This window comes from Camelus dromedarius, chromosome 6 (assembly GCF_036321535.1).
Source record: "Camelus dromedarius isolate mCamDro1 chromosome 6, mCamDro1.pat, whole genome shotgun sequence".
In the NCBI taxonomy this organism is placed as follows: Eukaryota; Metazoa; Chordata; class Mammalia; order Artiodactyla; family Camelidae; genus Camelus; species Camelus dromedarius.
This window is the reverse complement of record NC_087441.1, coordinates 19150321-19164832: the sequence shown is the minus strand read 5'-3', so window position 1 is coordinate 19164832 and position 14512 is coordinate 19150321. Positions and strand designations below refer to the sequence as shown.

The window sequence follows — 14512 nt, the reverse complement described above, 5'->3', positions numbered from 1 at the left end:
CCCACCGCTCTCTACTGGAGTCACAACCGCTCAGCGGCACTGAAAGTTACATGCTCAGTGCCCCTTCCCAACCCCAGCGGACTTCAGTGTGTTACAAGGAAAAGCATGTAGTGGTGTGGTCCCAAGCTGCTACTGCCGATCACCAGGGGATGTTTGAGGGGTTTCGTAACTTCATGTGAGTGCATCCAGCTTTCCTTTCACATCAGATCTGCTTAATGCAAAGTGGAGCTCCCGTTCTAGTGAAGTAAAATCAAGGAGCCTACCGTGTCATCCAGCTTTTAAAAGGACGTTAATCCAAGTACATACGCTGAGTGGCTTTTTCCCATTAACACATGCATAAAAACCCTCCTGTATTTTATAGCAGACTTCATTTTCCTTAAAATCAGCAGCAACTTTCTCGAAACCAGCTACCAGGCTATGCCTTGGTATTGCTCTTTTTCTCCTCTTAATTTATACTGATAATGCTCAAATTCAGAGAATGGCTTAGATGACAGTATAACAGAATTCCGATGCAAATAGATGTCTCTCTCCCGGGGTTCCGCTCTCCCGCCATTGGCCTTGCTTGTCTGGTCTCTTCTGATAAGCTCTAAAATGAAAGTCTCAGATCGCTGTGGGAACAGTGCCTAAGGGCCATTTTCCCTGGGACCGACTGCCATCCATCACACGTCAGCGTCTGTCCTTTGGTGTCTGTGTGTGTTTCCCAGACTGCCTAGCATACCCTCAGAGCAGAGACGATTCACTTCTTGAAGAAAATCCCCAAGCTCTGCCCCTGTCCTTGTGAGTTAAGACCCTGCTTCGCACAAGCTTTCCCACTTCTCCATGCCCCACATGGTCCAGCTCATAATTGACTTGGCCTGTATTCTCTCATTCTTTCAGAAGAAAGCTGGTGATTAACACCAGGGCAGGGCACAGCTGTCATGAGAGATTTTGAGACATTTCTAGATATTTTACTTGAACACTTGTTTATCAACTCATGATGTTCCTAAGAGAAAAGTAGAGTCATGTTATCCATTGTATTAAATGAGGCCCAACTGGCCCTTAGTGTGAAGAGTGTGGATAAGAAGATTGCTGTTCTTAGGGTGATAACAGAGAAATGGGCGCTGCCTTGAAGTCTACCAGCAAGCCCAGCATGCAAGGATCCTTTTATCCAACGTTGGTAACACTCCTTGAGAGTCTTATTCATGTTCCTTTTGTAACCATTTAGAACTTTCTGCATGGTAACTTTGTTTCAGTTGAATAATGTTGACCTTCTGGAAAAGTTACTTCAAATGTAGCTCCTGAGTTTCAGTCAAATGTTTGAAACTCTTTAAAAAAGCTGTTAGTTCAGATTTGTTCTCAATCACTAAGTTAGTATAGACCTCCAGATCACCAGATATTGGTTGCACTTTCCTAGAGAAGTAAGTAACATCTCGTATTTTTTTCTTTCTCATTGTTATGCACTGTGTTAACGACAAAAGTACTTAACTGAGGAGAGGTAGCATTTCTTTTCTTAAGTCTTGACCATAATTCAAGGTAACAGAAGCAACATTTCAGCAAAATCCTCATTTTAGAAGATACTTAAAGAGAAATATAATAACATGGCTTGAATTTGCACTCTAGACATTTTTTTTAAATTGTCTTTTTCCTTAAGCCTGGCTGAGGTTAACTTTGCTGTTAGAAAAGAAAGAGTTTTCTTTAAAATACATATATATATATATGTTTATATATATTCTTATATATCTATAAGAATTGGTATGTGGAAAAGGTTTTGTTCAACTTACCGAAGAAGTAATTGAACGTGTTTAGACAGCAAGTCTTTAGCCTTCAGCACCTTGATCATAAAGGGTAAATTTGGAATGCACTTAGATTGTAGGAGTCTGCTTAAAGCAAGTGAAGACTCTTTGCTTCAAAGAATATCAACAGGCCCGGACGGGAGGGAGGGGAATTCTAGTTATTACAGATACCTAAGATAATAAAGCCCCCAAGTCACAGAGACTTCTTTTAAGCCTGCATCTTGTCACCAAGTGAGACTGGCTCTTTTCAGTGGGTCAGAGTTGGTGAAATGGTACATCTCATTGTCTGATCCTTTGTTCTTCCTCTCCTGACCCTCCCAGTTAACTTCCACAGAGTTATAACCAGAGGTAAGTTACCATAAAGAGTGTCTGTATGCAGTGAAGATTGGCTCCGTAATACTGACAAGATTTTTCTCATATTTCTGTGGAAGATAGTTTGACCCCTCAGGAAAAAGAAGGGTGTATACAACATTATAACAGAAGAAGCAATTAGGACAAATATACACATCATGAAAGTCATGAAACAAAAGAGTATTCTCATAGGAGTTTAAATGTATTTCCTATGGTGATAGAAAGAAAAGGAGAGTTAACCTTTTCTATTTTTATTTTTTTCCTGAAAATGGTCTGGTTGAAGGCAGTCCTATCCAGAAGCAGGCAGATATGCCATGGTCACGGCCATGGCCATCCTCTGATGAAGACTCTCTAGGAACATAAGCAGTTTTAGAAGATCTGAAAATGATACTCTTTCCCTCCAAATTATTCAAACACTTCCCATTATCTTGTTTAAAAAAAAAAGAATTTTTTCTGCCTCTTGAAGTTTTTTTGAAGGAGACTTGTCTTTCGTTTGTGGCCATGTGTTTTCACTCTGCCCACTGCAGTCGCCACTGCAGATGGAGTTCGGGGCAGTGGCAAGCTTCTCTCTGTAGCCGTTGGGGATGGCTGGTTTGGAGTTTGCTCTTTTAGCAGTAAGATGACTAAATTTGCTTTTGACCAGAAAGGAGCTGATGGTATTTACCCCAGCGACTTCTGAATGTGGATCACTCCATTCCCAGAAAGACATCATGGAACATGTATGATCTGTGATGAGAGTAACCTGGTACTATACCCAATGAGCTGTTGGTGTTTCCTCTACACACTGTCTCTTCTTTGGAGCATACAGAGACTTTTTCAGATGACTCACAGGGCAAGGGGCTGAGGATGTCCCTTTGCTGGCTCAGCTAAAGACTGGAGGAGGGGGAAGACAGGACTCCTGTCCCTTAGGTCTTGGCCTCAAGCATCACTTGCTCCTCCTAGAAGGGCGGCAGGGAGGGGGCAGAAAACAAGATCATTATCATTATTAGCCTGTTTTCTTCTCTGCATTTATTCAGACAGATCTTAAGAGTTTAAAGGGAACATTGCCATTGACAATTGCAACTCAGTTTATTTTAAAAGTGTTGTCTTCCTTGACTCTTAATGTGAAATCTCTCTGCTTTAGCTGGTTCCTCTCATTCAAGAAAAGCAACTGGCTCCAAAGCATCAGCTTCACCACCTACTTCCTCCACCTCATCTCGTGCCAAAACTTCCAAGGAGACAGTTTCTAGCAAAACAGGGACAGTGGGAATCACAAAGGGCAAGAAAAAACCTGGCAAGCAGCCAACGTCTCGACCATCCTCAGATGCAACCACTTCTGGCACATCTGACCTTAAAGGAGAGGCTTTTGAGACCAGGGTGGAGGGTCTCAAACCCGAGCAGCCTGCCCCTGGGACGGAGGAGCTGACCACAGGCAAACCCAAGTCCGCAGTCCCCTCGCCCCCTGTGGCTCCGCCCCCTTCTCCCCCGGCGCCCCCTCTGCCTCTGGAGGAGCAGAGCTTTGTTGCTTCAGACACTCCTGTCGTCCTGGTCAGCAACGGAGCCGACCTGCCCGTCCCTGCCTTAGACCCGAGTCAACTTCTCTGGACTGAAGAGCCGACAAACAGAACCACTGTCCACTCAGGCACCGGCTTAAGTGTTAGCAGAGAAAACGCAAAATGGTGAGTCGGGGCACAAACCCCACATTCCATCCGTGTCCCTGGGAGGCGGACCACTGCAGACCCCTGAGCCTCCCTGCTGGACGGGAAGGAACCTGCTTTGGTTTCCGTTATAATGCAATCTAGTGAATGTTCGGTAAGCACCTGTGTAATCCAAACACTGATTTTTTTCAGAGCCCCGCCCCAGGAAAGCTGCAGGCTGCTAGCGATAATTGCACTGGTCTGATGACAGCTACACTTCAGTCTGTGGCTTTCTGGGACACGTAGAGCCTGCTTCATCACTGCTCAGCGGCCCCCGTTCTTTCTCCGAGACAGTTCCCTCCTCTCTTCTTAACAGTGGTTATTCTAAATCTTTACCACTTGTGTCCAGATTGCTCACCCCTCCTACCCACCTGCGCTTCAACAAGTTGTTTAGCCTTCTCCTCTCCACGAAATTAAAGACCATCAGGAAAGCGCTGTTTCAAAGTCCAACTCCTTCTCCTCCAACCTTAGAGTGGCTACTTTTCTTGCTGCCTCAATTCCCTACCCAGTTCAAGTGTTACCTCTTCTGTGAAGCCTTTCAATATTCAGACGGAATTGGTTATTGCAATTACTAAACTCTGACAGTGCTTTTTTCCTGCCTATGGGACAGAACTAACCAGTATGTCTTATTTACCTCTATATCCCCAGCAACCAGTACAGAATCTGGGATGCTGTAGGCATGCCATCGTCCAGGTGCCCACACCAGGAACCTGGAACTCATCCTAGGGTCCTCATTCTCCTTTGTCCTCTGCATCTCATCACTCACAAAGTCCTATAAATTTTCTACTTAAGGATAAAAAAAGACATATTAACTCTCCCGTCCCCCAGGTATGAAGAGAGGGCTGTCAGAGTATGGTAGAAGCCATTTCCAATTCTGTCTAGGGGAGGCTTAGAGCTCTTAAATCCAGCCTCTTCTATTTCTAAGAATGAAACCAAAATTCACTTTTTCCATTATTTAATTTAAGATTTCTTCTTTCAAAAAAAATCTTTGTCATGTTATACTTTAAAAATTAGTACGTTAATTAAGTTGATTTGGATTAAAAGACTAAAATATCAACTTTAATTATTCAGTTTGCTACTAATATTAACCTTCATTTATTGAATACTTATTTAATGTCAGGAACTGTCAGGTATTTAATTTACATAAGTCTCCCCTGAAATACCTCTGTTTAATAGATAAGAAAACTGATGCCAAGAGAGAGAAAATAGTTTATCCAAGATCCCCCAGTTCGTAAGTGGCAGAGCCAGAACTGCAAATCCAGAGTTGCTCATCAAATTCTGTGCTCTAAGGAATTTTATAAGTTTCCAAAGCAGTTGCTTCTACTTCTTTTGCAGTTTCTTTTGTGTTTGTTTCTATCATTTTGAGCACCATCATTCAAAGGAAAGATAAATAAATATTAAATTACAAATTCTTTTCTTTGTTTGACCTTTTAATAAATGATATGAGAAGAGATATTGAAATGAATGCTTATAGTGTCCTGAATACTTCTAGCACACAGCAGATGTCTTCATTTCATTATTAAATATGACACTGCCGTCAGTTCCCACCTTTAGAAGTGAACAGTCATTCAGCATTTCAGCATATGTTTTTTGCTTGCCTTCTGTGTGCCAGGCAGTGTACTAAGCACCAAAGGTACAAAAGTGGGCAAAACATTACCAGTCCACTTCCAGTCCACTTCCACAGCCCTTATAGAGAGGGCACTATATTGTGCTAAGCTCCATGCTGCATGTTGGGGTCTTGATCTCCGTCTTCAGCCCGAGTCCTTGCAGGATTGTCAGACAAAAGAGGTGAGCATCTGTTCTCCATTCCCACCGGGACTGTGATCACAGGGAGTGAGTTTAGAACATCATTAGACATTGAGGTATTTATCATAGATTTTTCCTGTCAGTCAGGGTAACTGTAATGCTTTCCTAGAAGAGGGTATAGAGATTTTCTTCTCTGGGTATACCTCAAAATTAAAAATTTAAATTACAGTCCATCCCACAGGGATGGTTTGTGTTTGCTCTTGAGTTAATGAGCTTGGAATAAGTAGTCTCTCAAATTTCCTTCCAAATTCTTTCTTCCGTTTTTAAGTGGGTCTTTGAATTAGAATTTCTGGCTCTTAGTCACTTGCTTTACTTAGAACTCTCCCTCAGTTATGTTTAGTCAACGAATGTGTGAAAATTCTGTCATTTTATGAAGAGGGTTCTGTTTGGAATACAAATAGGAAAACTTTAAAGAAGACAAGTGGTCATGTGTAAAAATACCTCCTTCTATTCACAAACTGCAGGGTAGTAGCTATTTGGTAGATTTCTAACCATTGGTAACTTCACAATAGCATACAATTCTTTTTTTTAACATTTTTTATTGATTTATAATCATTTTACAATGTTGTGTCAAATTCTAGTGTTCAGCACAATTTTTCAGTCATACATGGACATATACACACTCATTATTACATTTTTTCCTCTGTGATTCCCTGTGCTATACAGTATAATCTTGTTTATTCTACAATTTTGAAATCCCAGTCTATCCCTTCCCACCCTCCGCCCCCCTGGCAACCACAAGTCTGTATTCTTTGTCTATGAGTCTTTCTGTCCTGTATTTACACTTTGTTTTTTGTTTGTTTGTTTGTTTTTGTTTTTGTTTTTTAGATTCCACATATGAGCGATCTCAGATGGTATTTTTCTTTCTCCTTCTGGCTTACTTCACTTAGAATGACATTCTCCAGGAGCATCCATGTTGCTGCAAATGGCATTATGTTGTCGGTTTTTATGGCTGAGTAGTATTCCATTGTATAAATATACCACATCTTCTTTATCCAGTCACCTGTTGATGGACATTTAGGCTGTCTCCATGTTTTGGCTATTGTAAATAGTGCTGCTATGAACATTGGGGTGCAGGTGTCATCCTGAAGTAGGGTTCCTTCTGGATATAAGCCCAGGAGTGGAATTCCTGGATCATACAGTAAGTCTATTCCTAGTCTTTTGAGGAATCTCCACACTGTTTTCCACAGTGGCTGCACCAAAATGCATTCCCACCAGCAGTGTAGGAGGGTTCCCCTTTCTCCACAGCCTCTCCAGCATTTGTCATTTGTGGATTTTTGAATGACGGCCATTCTGACTGGTGTGAGGTGATACCTCATTGTAGTTTTGATTTGCATTTTTCTGATAATTAGTGATATTGGCATTTTTTCATGTGTCTTTTGATCATTTGTATGTCTTCCTTGGAGAATTGCTTGTTTAGGTCTTCTGCCCATTTTTGGATTGGGTTGTTTATTTTTTTCTTATTGAGTCGTATGAGCTGCTTATATATTCTGGAGATCAAGCCTTTGTCGGTTTCACTTGCAAAAATTTTCTCCCATTCCGTAGGTTGTCTTTTTGTTTTACTTATGGTTTCCTTTGCTGTGCAGAAGCTTGTAAGTTTAATTATGTCCCATTTGTTTATTCTTGCTTTTATTTCTACTAGGAGAAAATTTTTGAGGTGTATGTCAGATAATGTTTTGCCTATGTTTTCCTCTAGGAGGTTTATTGTATCTTGTCTTATGTTTAAGTCTTTGATCCATTTTGAGTTGATTGTTCTATATGGTGTAAGGGAGTGTTCTGGCTTCATTGTTTTACATGCTGCTGTCCAGTTTTCCCAACACCATTTGTTGAAGAGACTGTCTTTATTCCATTGTATATTCTTGCCTCCTTTGTCGAAAATTAGTTGACCAAAAGTTTGTGAGTTCATTTCTGGGCTCTCTATTCTGTTCCATTGGTCTATATGTCTGTTTTGGTACCAATACCATGCTGTCTTGATGACTGTAGCTCTATAGTATTGTCTGAAGTCTGGGAGAGTTATTCCTCCAGCCTCTTTCTTTCTCTTCAGTAATGCTTTGGCAATTCTAGGTCTTTGATGGTTCCATATAAATTTTATTATGATTTGTTCTAGTTCTGTGAAATATGTCCTGGGTAATTGGATAGGGATTGCATTAAATCTGTAGATTGCTTTGGGCAGTGTGACCATTAATAGCGTACAATTCTGGTACAATTTAAGGAAGAAACTAATAAGCTCATCTGAAGCCCATATCCAAAGGGGACTTGACTCTTTTAGTCCATTTCCTCAAACATTTATGGAGTTCACTATATTGTCCAGTGTGCCCAGGAAACATAAGGGGAAAATGAGAGTCATGTAATGAGTTGATTGATGTAAGTTTGGAGTTAATACTTACTATTAAGTTAAATATAATCTATCATATACTATTAACATAACCTACAGTATTAAGTATAAAATAAAATATAGTGTAATGTAACATTTGATAGATAAACCAAGAATCTTAATTGTGACTTGTGGACTGGACTTGCTACCTTGTTTGGGCAACTCATCCATGGCCTTCCTGGCTTCCACGAACTATAAATTATCTGCCTTCCTTATACTATAGAACAATTGTTAAGTTGTAAGTGTAGGCAGAAGTCTTTGCCTTTTAAAATGCAAATGATGAGATTAAGATAATGATCAGTATCATAATAGATTAATGAGCAGTGACATGAGCACATACTAGGGCCCAACCCTGAAGTAGCTTTGTTCTGCTCTTGAGAATGTGTTACTTACTGGTGTATCTTTTAAACGTGCTTCAGTCGCCCATAGCGGCAGACAGGCTGTTCAGGCAAGACTGGCCTCCGGTGGCAGTGCACTAGAAATCCCGACTGTGGAAATGCTTTCCCATAAAATAAATCTTCTCTTATTTGAAACGAGATTGCATACTTTGGAAACAGTATGGTGGTTCCTCAAAAAATTAAACGTAAAATTACCATATGATCCAGCAATCCCACTTCTGTGTGTGTAGCCAGAAAGATGGAAAGCAGGTCCTCAAACAGATAGTTATACACCAGTGTCCAGGGCTGCATTATTCACAGCAACGAAAGGTAGAACCAGCTCAGATGCCCACAGACTGATAACTGATAAACAAAATGTGACATACACATCAAATGGAATGCTATTCAGCCTTAAAAAGGGAGGAAATTCTGACACATGTTACAACATGGATGAAAACCTTGAAGACATCCAAAGTGTAGTAAGTCAGACACAAAAGGACAGATGTTGTATAATTTCACTTACATGAAGCACATACAATAGTAAAAATCACAGAGACAAAGTAAAACGGTGGTTGCCGGGGGTGGGGGAGGAGGAATGTGAAGTTACTGTTTAATGGATATGGAGTTTCAGTTTGGGAAGATGAAAAATCCTGGAGATGGATGGTGGTGATGGTTGCACAACAGTGTGAGTATACTTGATGCCACTGAACTATACACTTTAAAATGGTTAAAACTGTAAATTTTATGCTTTGTATATTTTACACAGTTAAAAAGGAAATGTCATATTTCCTCCTTTGAAAACAAGAATTTTTGGCTGTTGGAGTTTTCTAGTAAGTGAAAAATAGAGAATTTTGAGAGCGCTTCGGCTTGTAAACCACAAAGTAGAATTTTTAGAACCTCAGATTCTAACGAAGTTTACCTGTTTTTATTATTCAAAGAATTGTTTTTTAATTTTTTTCTGTGAGAACAGCAAGCACATGTTTTGCACTAAACGGTGTTTTCAGAAGACCGTTTTGTGACATCCAAATCTGGATTCTTCTATTTATATCAGAAAGCAATGTGGAGAACTTCTGTATCTTAAAATGAATATTACATTGTTTTCAATATGATATGTTTTTGATGTAAAGTATTTTTTTTTAAATTCTAGTCTGAAAATTGGCAGGCTTTGTATATTTATAGTAACTTTAAGCCAGAGACTCTTACCAAGCGGAATAACAAGAAACTCATTGCATCCTTCATACCACCTTTCTTCTAAAGAGTCCATTTAACTTTCACGCTTACCACCTTGTGTTCTTAGTATAATCTTAATGACAAACAGTTTTATAAATGGAGAAATTAAACACAGATAAGATACCTGACTTTTTACTGTTAATGCCCTGGCTGTAATAGACATGGGATTAATTCATTGAGTAATTAAAGAAGATGTACTTTTCTATATCAGCACCTTTCTAGGTGCTGGGCTACCAAACCATGAGTCCTGCTTGTCAGGGACCTTTTGGGGGTGGGGAGGCCGACTGAGGGGCAGCGTGCTAAGTGCTCCAGTGGGATCATCCTCAGTCGCCAAGGGGATGGGGAGAGGAGGCAAGGAACTAGTCTGGAGGCCAGTGAAAGAGTTGGAGGGAGCTGAGGCTTTAACCCAGACATGAAGGATAAGTAGGAGTTACAGTCAAAGAAAAGGTACAGACAAAGTCAAACATCCAAGAGCTTCTAGCCCATTGTTCTTTCCACTGAATCCCCTAGTATTAGGGAAAAATAAAAGTTTCAAAATATACTTGTACAATATATATGTACTAAACATGTCAGGCACCACCTCGTCAATCCTTTTCGTTTTGCAGATGAAGACTTTAAAGCCTTGAGAATTAAGGAGTACGATACCGTTGCCTCATTTCAGTGACTTTAGCTGGCCTGTGTCTGCTTTCTCCTTTCACCGGCCCAAAGGATACTTATGAAACTAGAGCTTCCTCTAGTGTGCCGGCAGCATCCCTGAGGGTCTCTCTGAACTTCACACCACCCCTATGTTTCTGTGCCTCTCACAGTTTCACAACCAAAGACGAGCTGGGGAAGGCAGCGCCTCAGCTGCTGACTCCTGGGCTGATGGGAGAGTCTTCAGAATCCTTCAGTGCCTCAGAGGACGAAGGCCAAAGGGAATACCAGGCCAATGACTCTGACTCTGACGGGCCTGTCCTGTACACTGATGACGACGAGGACGAGGATGAGGACGAGGATGGCAGTGGAGAAAGTAAGGATTTTTTCAAGAGGTAGGGAGGGTGTGGGTAGGGGGCGGACGCAGCTGCATTTTGTAAAGAACAAAAGCCTCATCAGGAACCAGACACCTGATGTCTTCTTTCCCCTCATCTTTCTCAAATTAGAAATGTGTATATTCTAAGCTTTTTAGCTTTAGATGACAGGCCTTTCTGGAAGATGATTCCACGGGGCCGGGGGAGTCAGTCTATCAGGCCAGTATGCATATTTGAATTTGTCCAAAGTGTCAAACGACAAGAGTTCTTTCTGAGATTGATCCAAGATGGCCCTTCCCCCGGGGCCTTTCCTGAGTAAAGAGCATTGCAGGATTCACTGGATTACTCATTGGAGGTGTCTGAGAATTTCACTCACTTTTATACTGTGGCTTAAAGAGGGAGGGAGGGATGAGTCAAGAATGACTAATACCTTTAAAGAATTAAAAACAGTCATTCCTCTGTGATAAGTAAGACAGTATGCCTTCTAAGGAGTAATGATAGTAAAGTGGATAAAGCCAACCATTTATGTATAACTTAGCGAACTGGAAAATGCTCTTTTTTTTTTTATAAGCTTCTGAGAAGAATGACCTGGTAGGGGTTCACCATGAAACAACTCAGAGATTATGAAAAGTTATTAGTATATTCGTGATTAAACAGCAGTTTGTCAAATTCCTTCTAGTTTGTACTGAACAACAACAAACAATCATTATCAAACAACAGTAAAATCGAACAACAAAAATCACTCCATGTGGTATTGACAGTCCTCTGTTGAGATATCAGGGATTCCTGGGTAACTTAGGATGAAAACAGTGGTCTTGAAGGTAGACTTTTGTCAATGTGGTTTCTGAGTGGAGGAAAGGAAGAGTAGGATTTACTACATAGAATAAGCAAAGGGGCCAAGTCCTTAAGACCTGAAAAACAGAAGAAAGAAAAGGCATTGTGCAATCAGTAATTTCCCTGATCCGCTTTCTCAGCAGAATAAACTTCAAATATCACTTTCCAAATGATGAGGTGATACTTGCAAGTTTTTTCATGGTTCCTCAACATTTTTCAGAACATTTAAAAAAAACAAAAAACAGTTCTTCAGTTTTTCAAAATGAACTCCATCCAAGCTGAAACTTTTTTTCTTTAGGTTCATTAAAATTCTGCTCTTGCATGTGGATAAAGAATTTGGTCTGGACTCTGTTGAAGTCCTTGCCGCATGTAACCTGAGTGCCGCTTGCTAAAAGCCTTTCTCTGCATTTCTGCCTTTTCCAATCTTCAGGTGCTTTGGCAAGTAAAATTCGACGAAGGGATACTCTTGCTATCAAACTTGGCAACAGACCATCTAAGAAAGAACTAGAGGACAAAAACATCTTGCAGCGTACATCTGAAGAAGAGAGGCAGGAAATCCGACAGCAAATTGGAACCAAGCTAGTCAGGTAGTTGCTGAAACCTGGGGACAGCACTAATTCATACTTTTCTCCCACCTATGGTTCTGTCCCTAACTCCACGGTGAGATCACTGTGAATTCCTCCTGAAAAGGCAAGCCTGGCCTCGCTGGTCTTTTAAAGTTGATCTTGGATGGTGAACCACTCAAAGAACCTGCTGTTGGGTCCAGCTAGCCAGTGGCTTGGAGGTGGCCAAAGCCTGATCCAAAGTGTGAACAGACTTTTTCTATAAAGGAACAGTTAGCTAGTATTTTAGACTTTGTTGGCCAGACAGTCCCTGTTGCAGCTACTCAGTTGTGCTCTTGCAGCAAAAAAACAGCCGTAAACAACCCATAAACAGATGAGCATGGCTGTGTGCCAAGAGAACATTCTTCACCAAAACAAGCAACAGGCCAGCGTCGGCCGATGGGCCAGAATTTGCCCAACTCTTGGCGTGCTTCATGGGCTCCCTAGCATTGCTGTGATTGCCATGACGTTCTGCCCTGGGGGCTATGAGACGATAGAAATGTTAGTTAGCTTCCATGGCCAGCTCCATCCAAGCCATCCAGCTGCAGCCCTGTATCAAAGCCTTCCCGTTTTAACTTCAAATAGATGGTCATGTGACTTGACTTCCTGCCTCCAGCCATGGTAGGATTTCCCCTTTTACCACAAGTGGCATGGAAGTCCATGTCACTAGCGATTTTAATACAAGTGAATGCTGAAGCTCTCCTTTGTACTATCGTATTGTCATAAGCATATTTAAGTAGTAGTTATTTTGCTGACTTCCTTCACTCTGCATAAACAGCAGGGTTCATAAATTGGGAGGAGGGAACAATCTGGAATACCAGGACGAGATTTGGAGGTGGGAGCACAGTCCTCTCCTTGCTTGGAAGTGGAAGACTTCTGTGACAGCTGTGTACCTGCAGGGCTGCCATGTGGGGGTCCCTGCAGCCATCATCTGTTTCATAGATGAGGCCAAGCAGGGGCTTGTGGGCATTAAATGGAATAGCACCCTGAAGGCATGTTAGTGCCTGGATCCTAGCAAGCACTCTAGAAACACATTTAAAAATAGGCCAGACAATAAAAATGTTATCAGAATAGGGTTTTTAATTTTATAAGTATATAACTTTTACAGAATTGTTCTTCTATGAGTACAGCACATCTAGTTCCTTCCATTCAAAGATAAATCACCCACAGTTCCGACGTTAGGGAACTCCATGTCTAGTGAAAGAGACAGAATTATATATTGCTTGATGAAGATCACGTGAAAAGTTTGACTTACAAACATCCAAGTCAAGAGAACCGGGTGTGAGTCATGGCTCTATTATTCAGTAGTGTTTTATGGTCGGCAAGAGAATTAATCTCTCATTTTCTTATCTGTAAAATGGGAACCTGCGGCTACCTTGCTGAATTGTTTTGAGGATTCAAGATAATGTAAGTTAAGAACCTAAGACAGTGACTGGAACTTTAATAAAAATATGAACTAGTGAGAGCTATAATTATTATCTTTATAATCACCCATGTGATAAGCACTTTAATAGATGTATAATTTATGTAGAGCCACTGTAGAGAGACAAAGAACCAGGAGCCTTTAATCATTAATAAGATTTCAGTAGATGAAGAAGGAGAGAAGGGCATTCCAGAGAAAGGAAATTCCATAAACAAAATAAGGATGACGTCTTTGGGGGATGATTTAGTACAGATGTATAGTGTAGGATACAGGAACGGCACACAGTCTGGCTGGCATAGATGTCCCCTGGGGTTTTTTTGTGGGTTCACTTGTTAAGTGAATTTCAAGTCAGCTCTGATAAAGGTTAAATGTTAAACTTTTTAATGAGCTAGTCACCATATCATTGATTTTAATTCTTCATACCGTTTCTGTCCATCTTTAACGTTTAGAATGGAGAGTACCTTGTATTAAGAATACGTTTCATGTCTATTGGTTTAATTTGCACAAACTCAATCTATATCCAGAGGAAGTTTTTATCTTACGATTAACAAGAAATTAATAACGTGAACAAGACCAAGAACAAAATTATAATGAGTTATTAGGACACTGAGCTCTTGTGTACAAACAGGTACTGATCTCAAATGAGCCTGGCTTTTCTTAAAGGTAGATGGGAAGGGCCTATATGTCTTGAGATAACTTTATATATATTGTAAATTTATTTGAGATCACAGAAACAATAGTTCCCCTAAAATACTGTACAGTGTAGATCGATCATCTCCTTATTTGGTATGAACTCTTGAGCTGTAGCCTTTTTTAGGGTATAGGCTAAGCTGTTCTAGTAAAGACCAAAAAGTGCAGTGGTCCAAGCAGACCCTGCCACGTGTTTATTGCTCTTTCGCATCACAGTCCAGAGGTAGGTGGGCTGTGCAGTGTGGGTAGGGAGCACAGCTCCTGACAGCCAGACAGGCACCCAGGTCCCTTCCATCTTGTTGCTCTTCCATCTCCGTGAACCTTCTCTTCTGCATGATGAGCTGGCTCACTGGACCATGTCTAAGTTCTA

The 14512-nt window shown here is 40.9% G+C and overlaps 1 protein-coding gene across 8 annotated transcripts in view; it reads left to right on the top strand.

The window, feature by feature from the left end:
• PHACTR2 (phosphatase and actin regulator 2) overlaps nucleotides 1-14512 on the top strand; it is a 241125-nt gene that overhangs the window by 195827 nt on the left and 30786 nt on the right. For all 8 annotated transcript variants that reach the window (XM_031456470.2, XM_031456468.2, XM_031456464.2 and 5 more), the window contains 3 exons: nucleotides 3247-3781; nucleotides 10393-10595; nucleotides 11858-12014. In XM_031456470.2, coding sequence (XP_031312330.2) covers nucleotides 3247-3781; nucleotides 10393-10595; nucleotides 11858-12014 — 895 coding nt within the window. The remainder of the gene's footprint in view (nucleotides 1-3246; nucleotides 3782-10392; nucleotides 10596-11857; nucleotides 12015-14512) is intronic.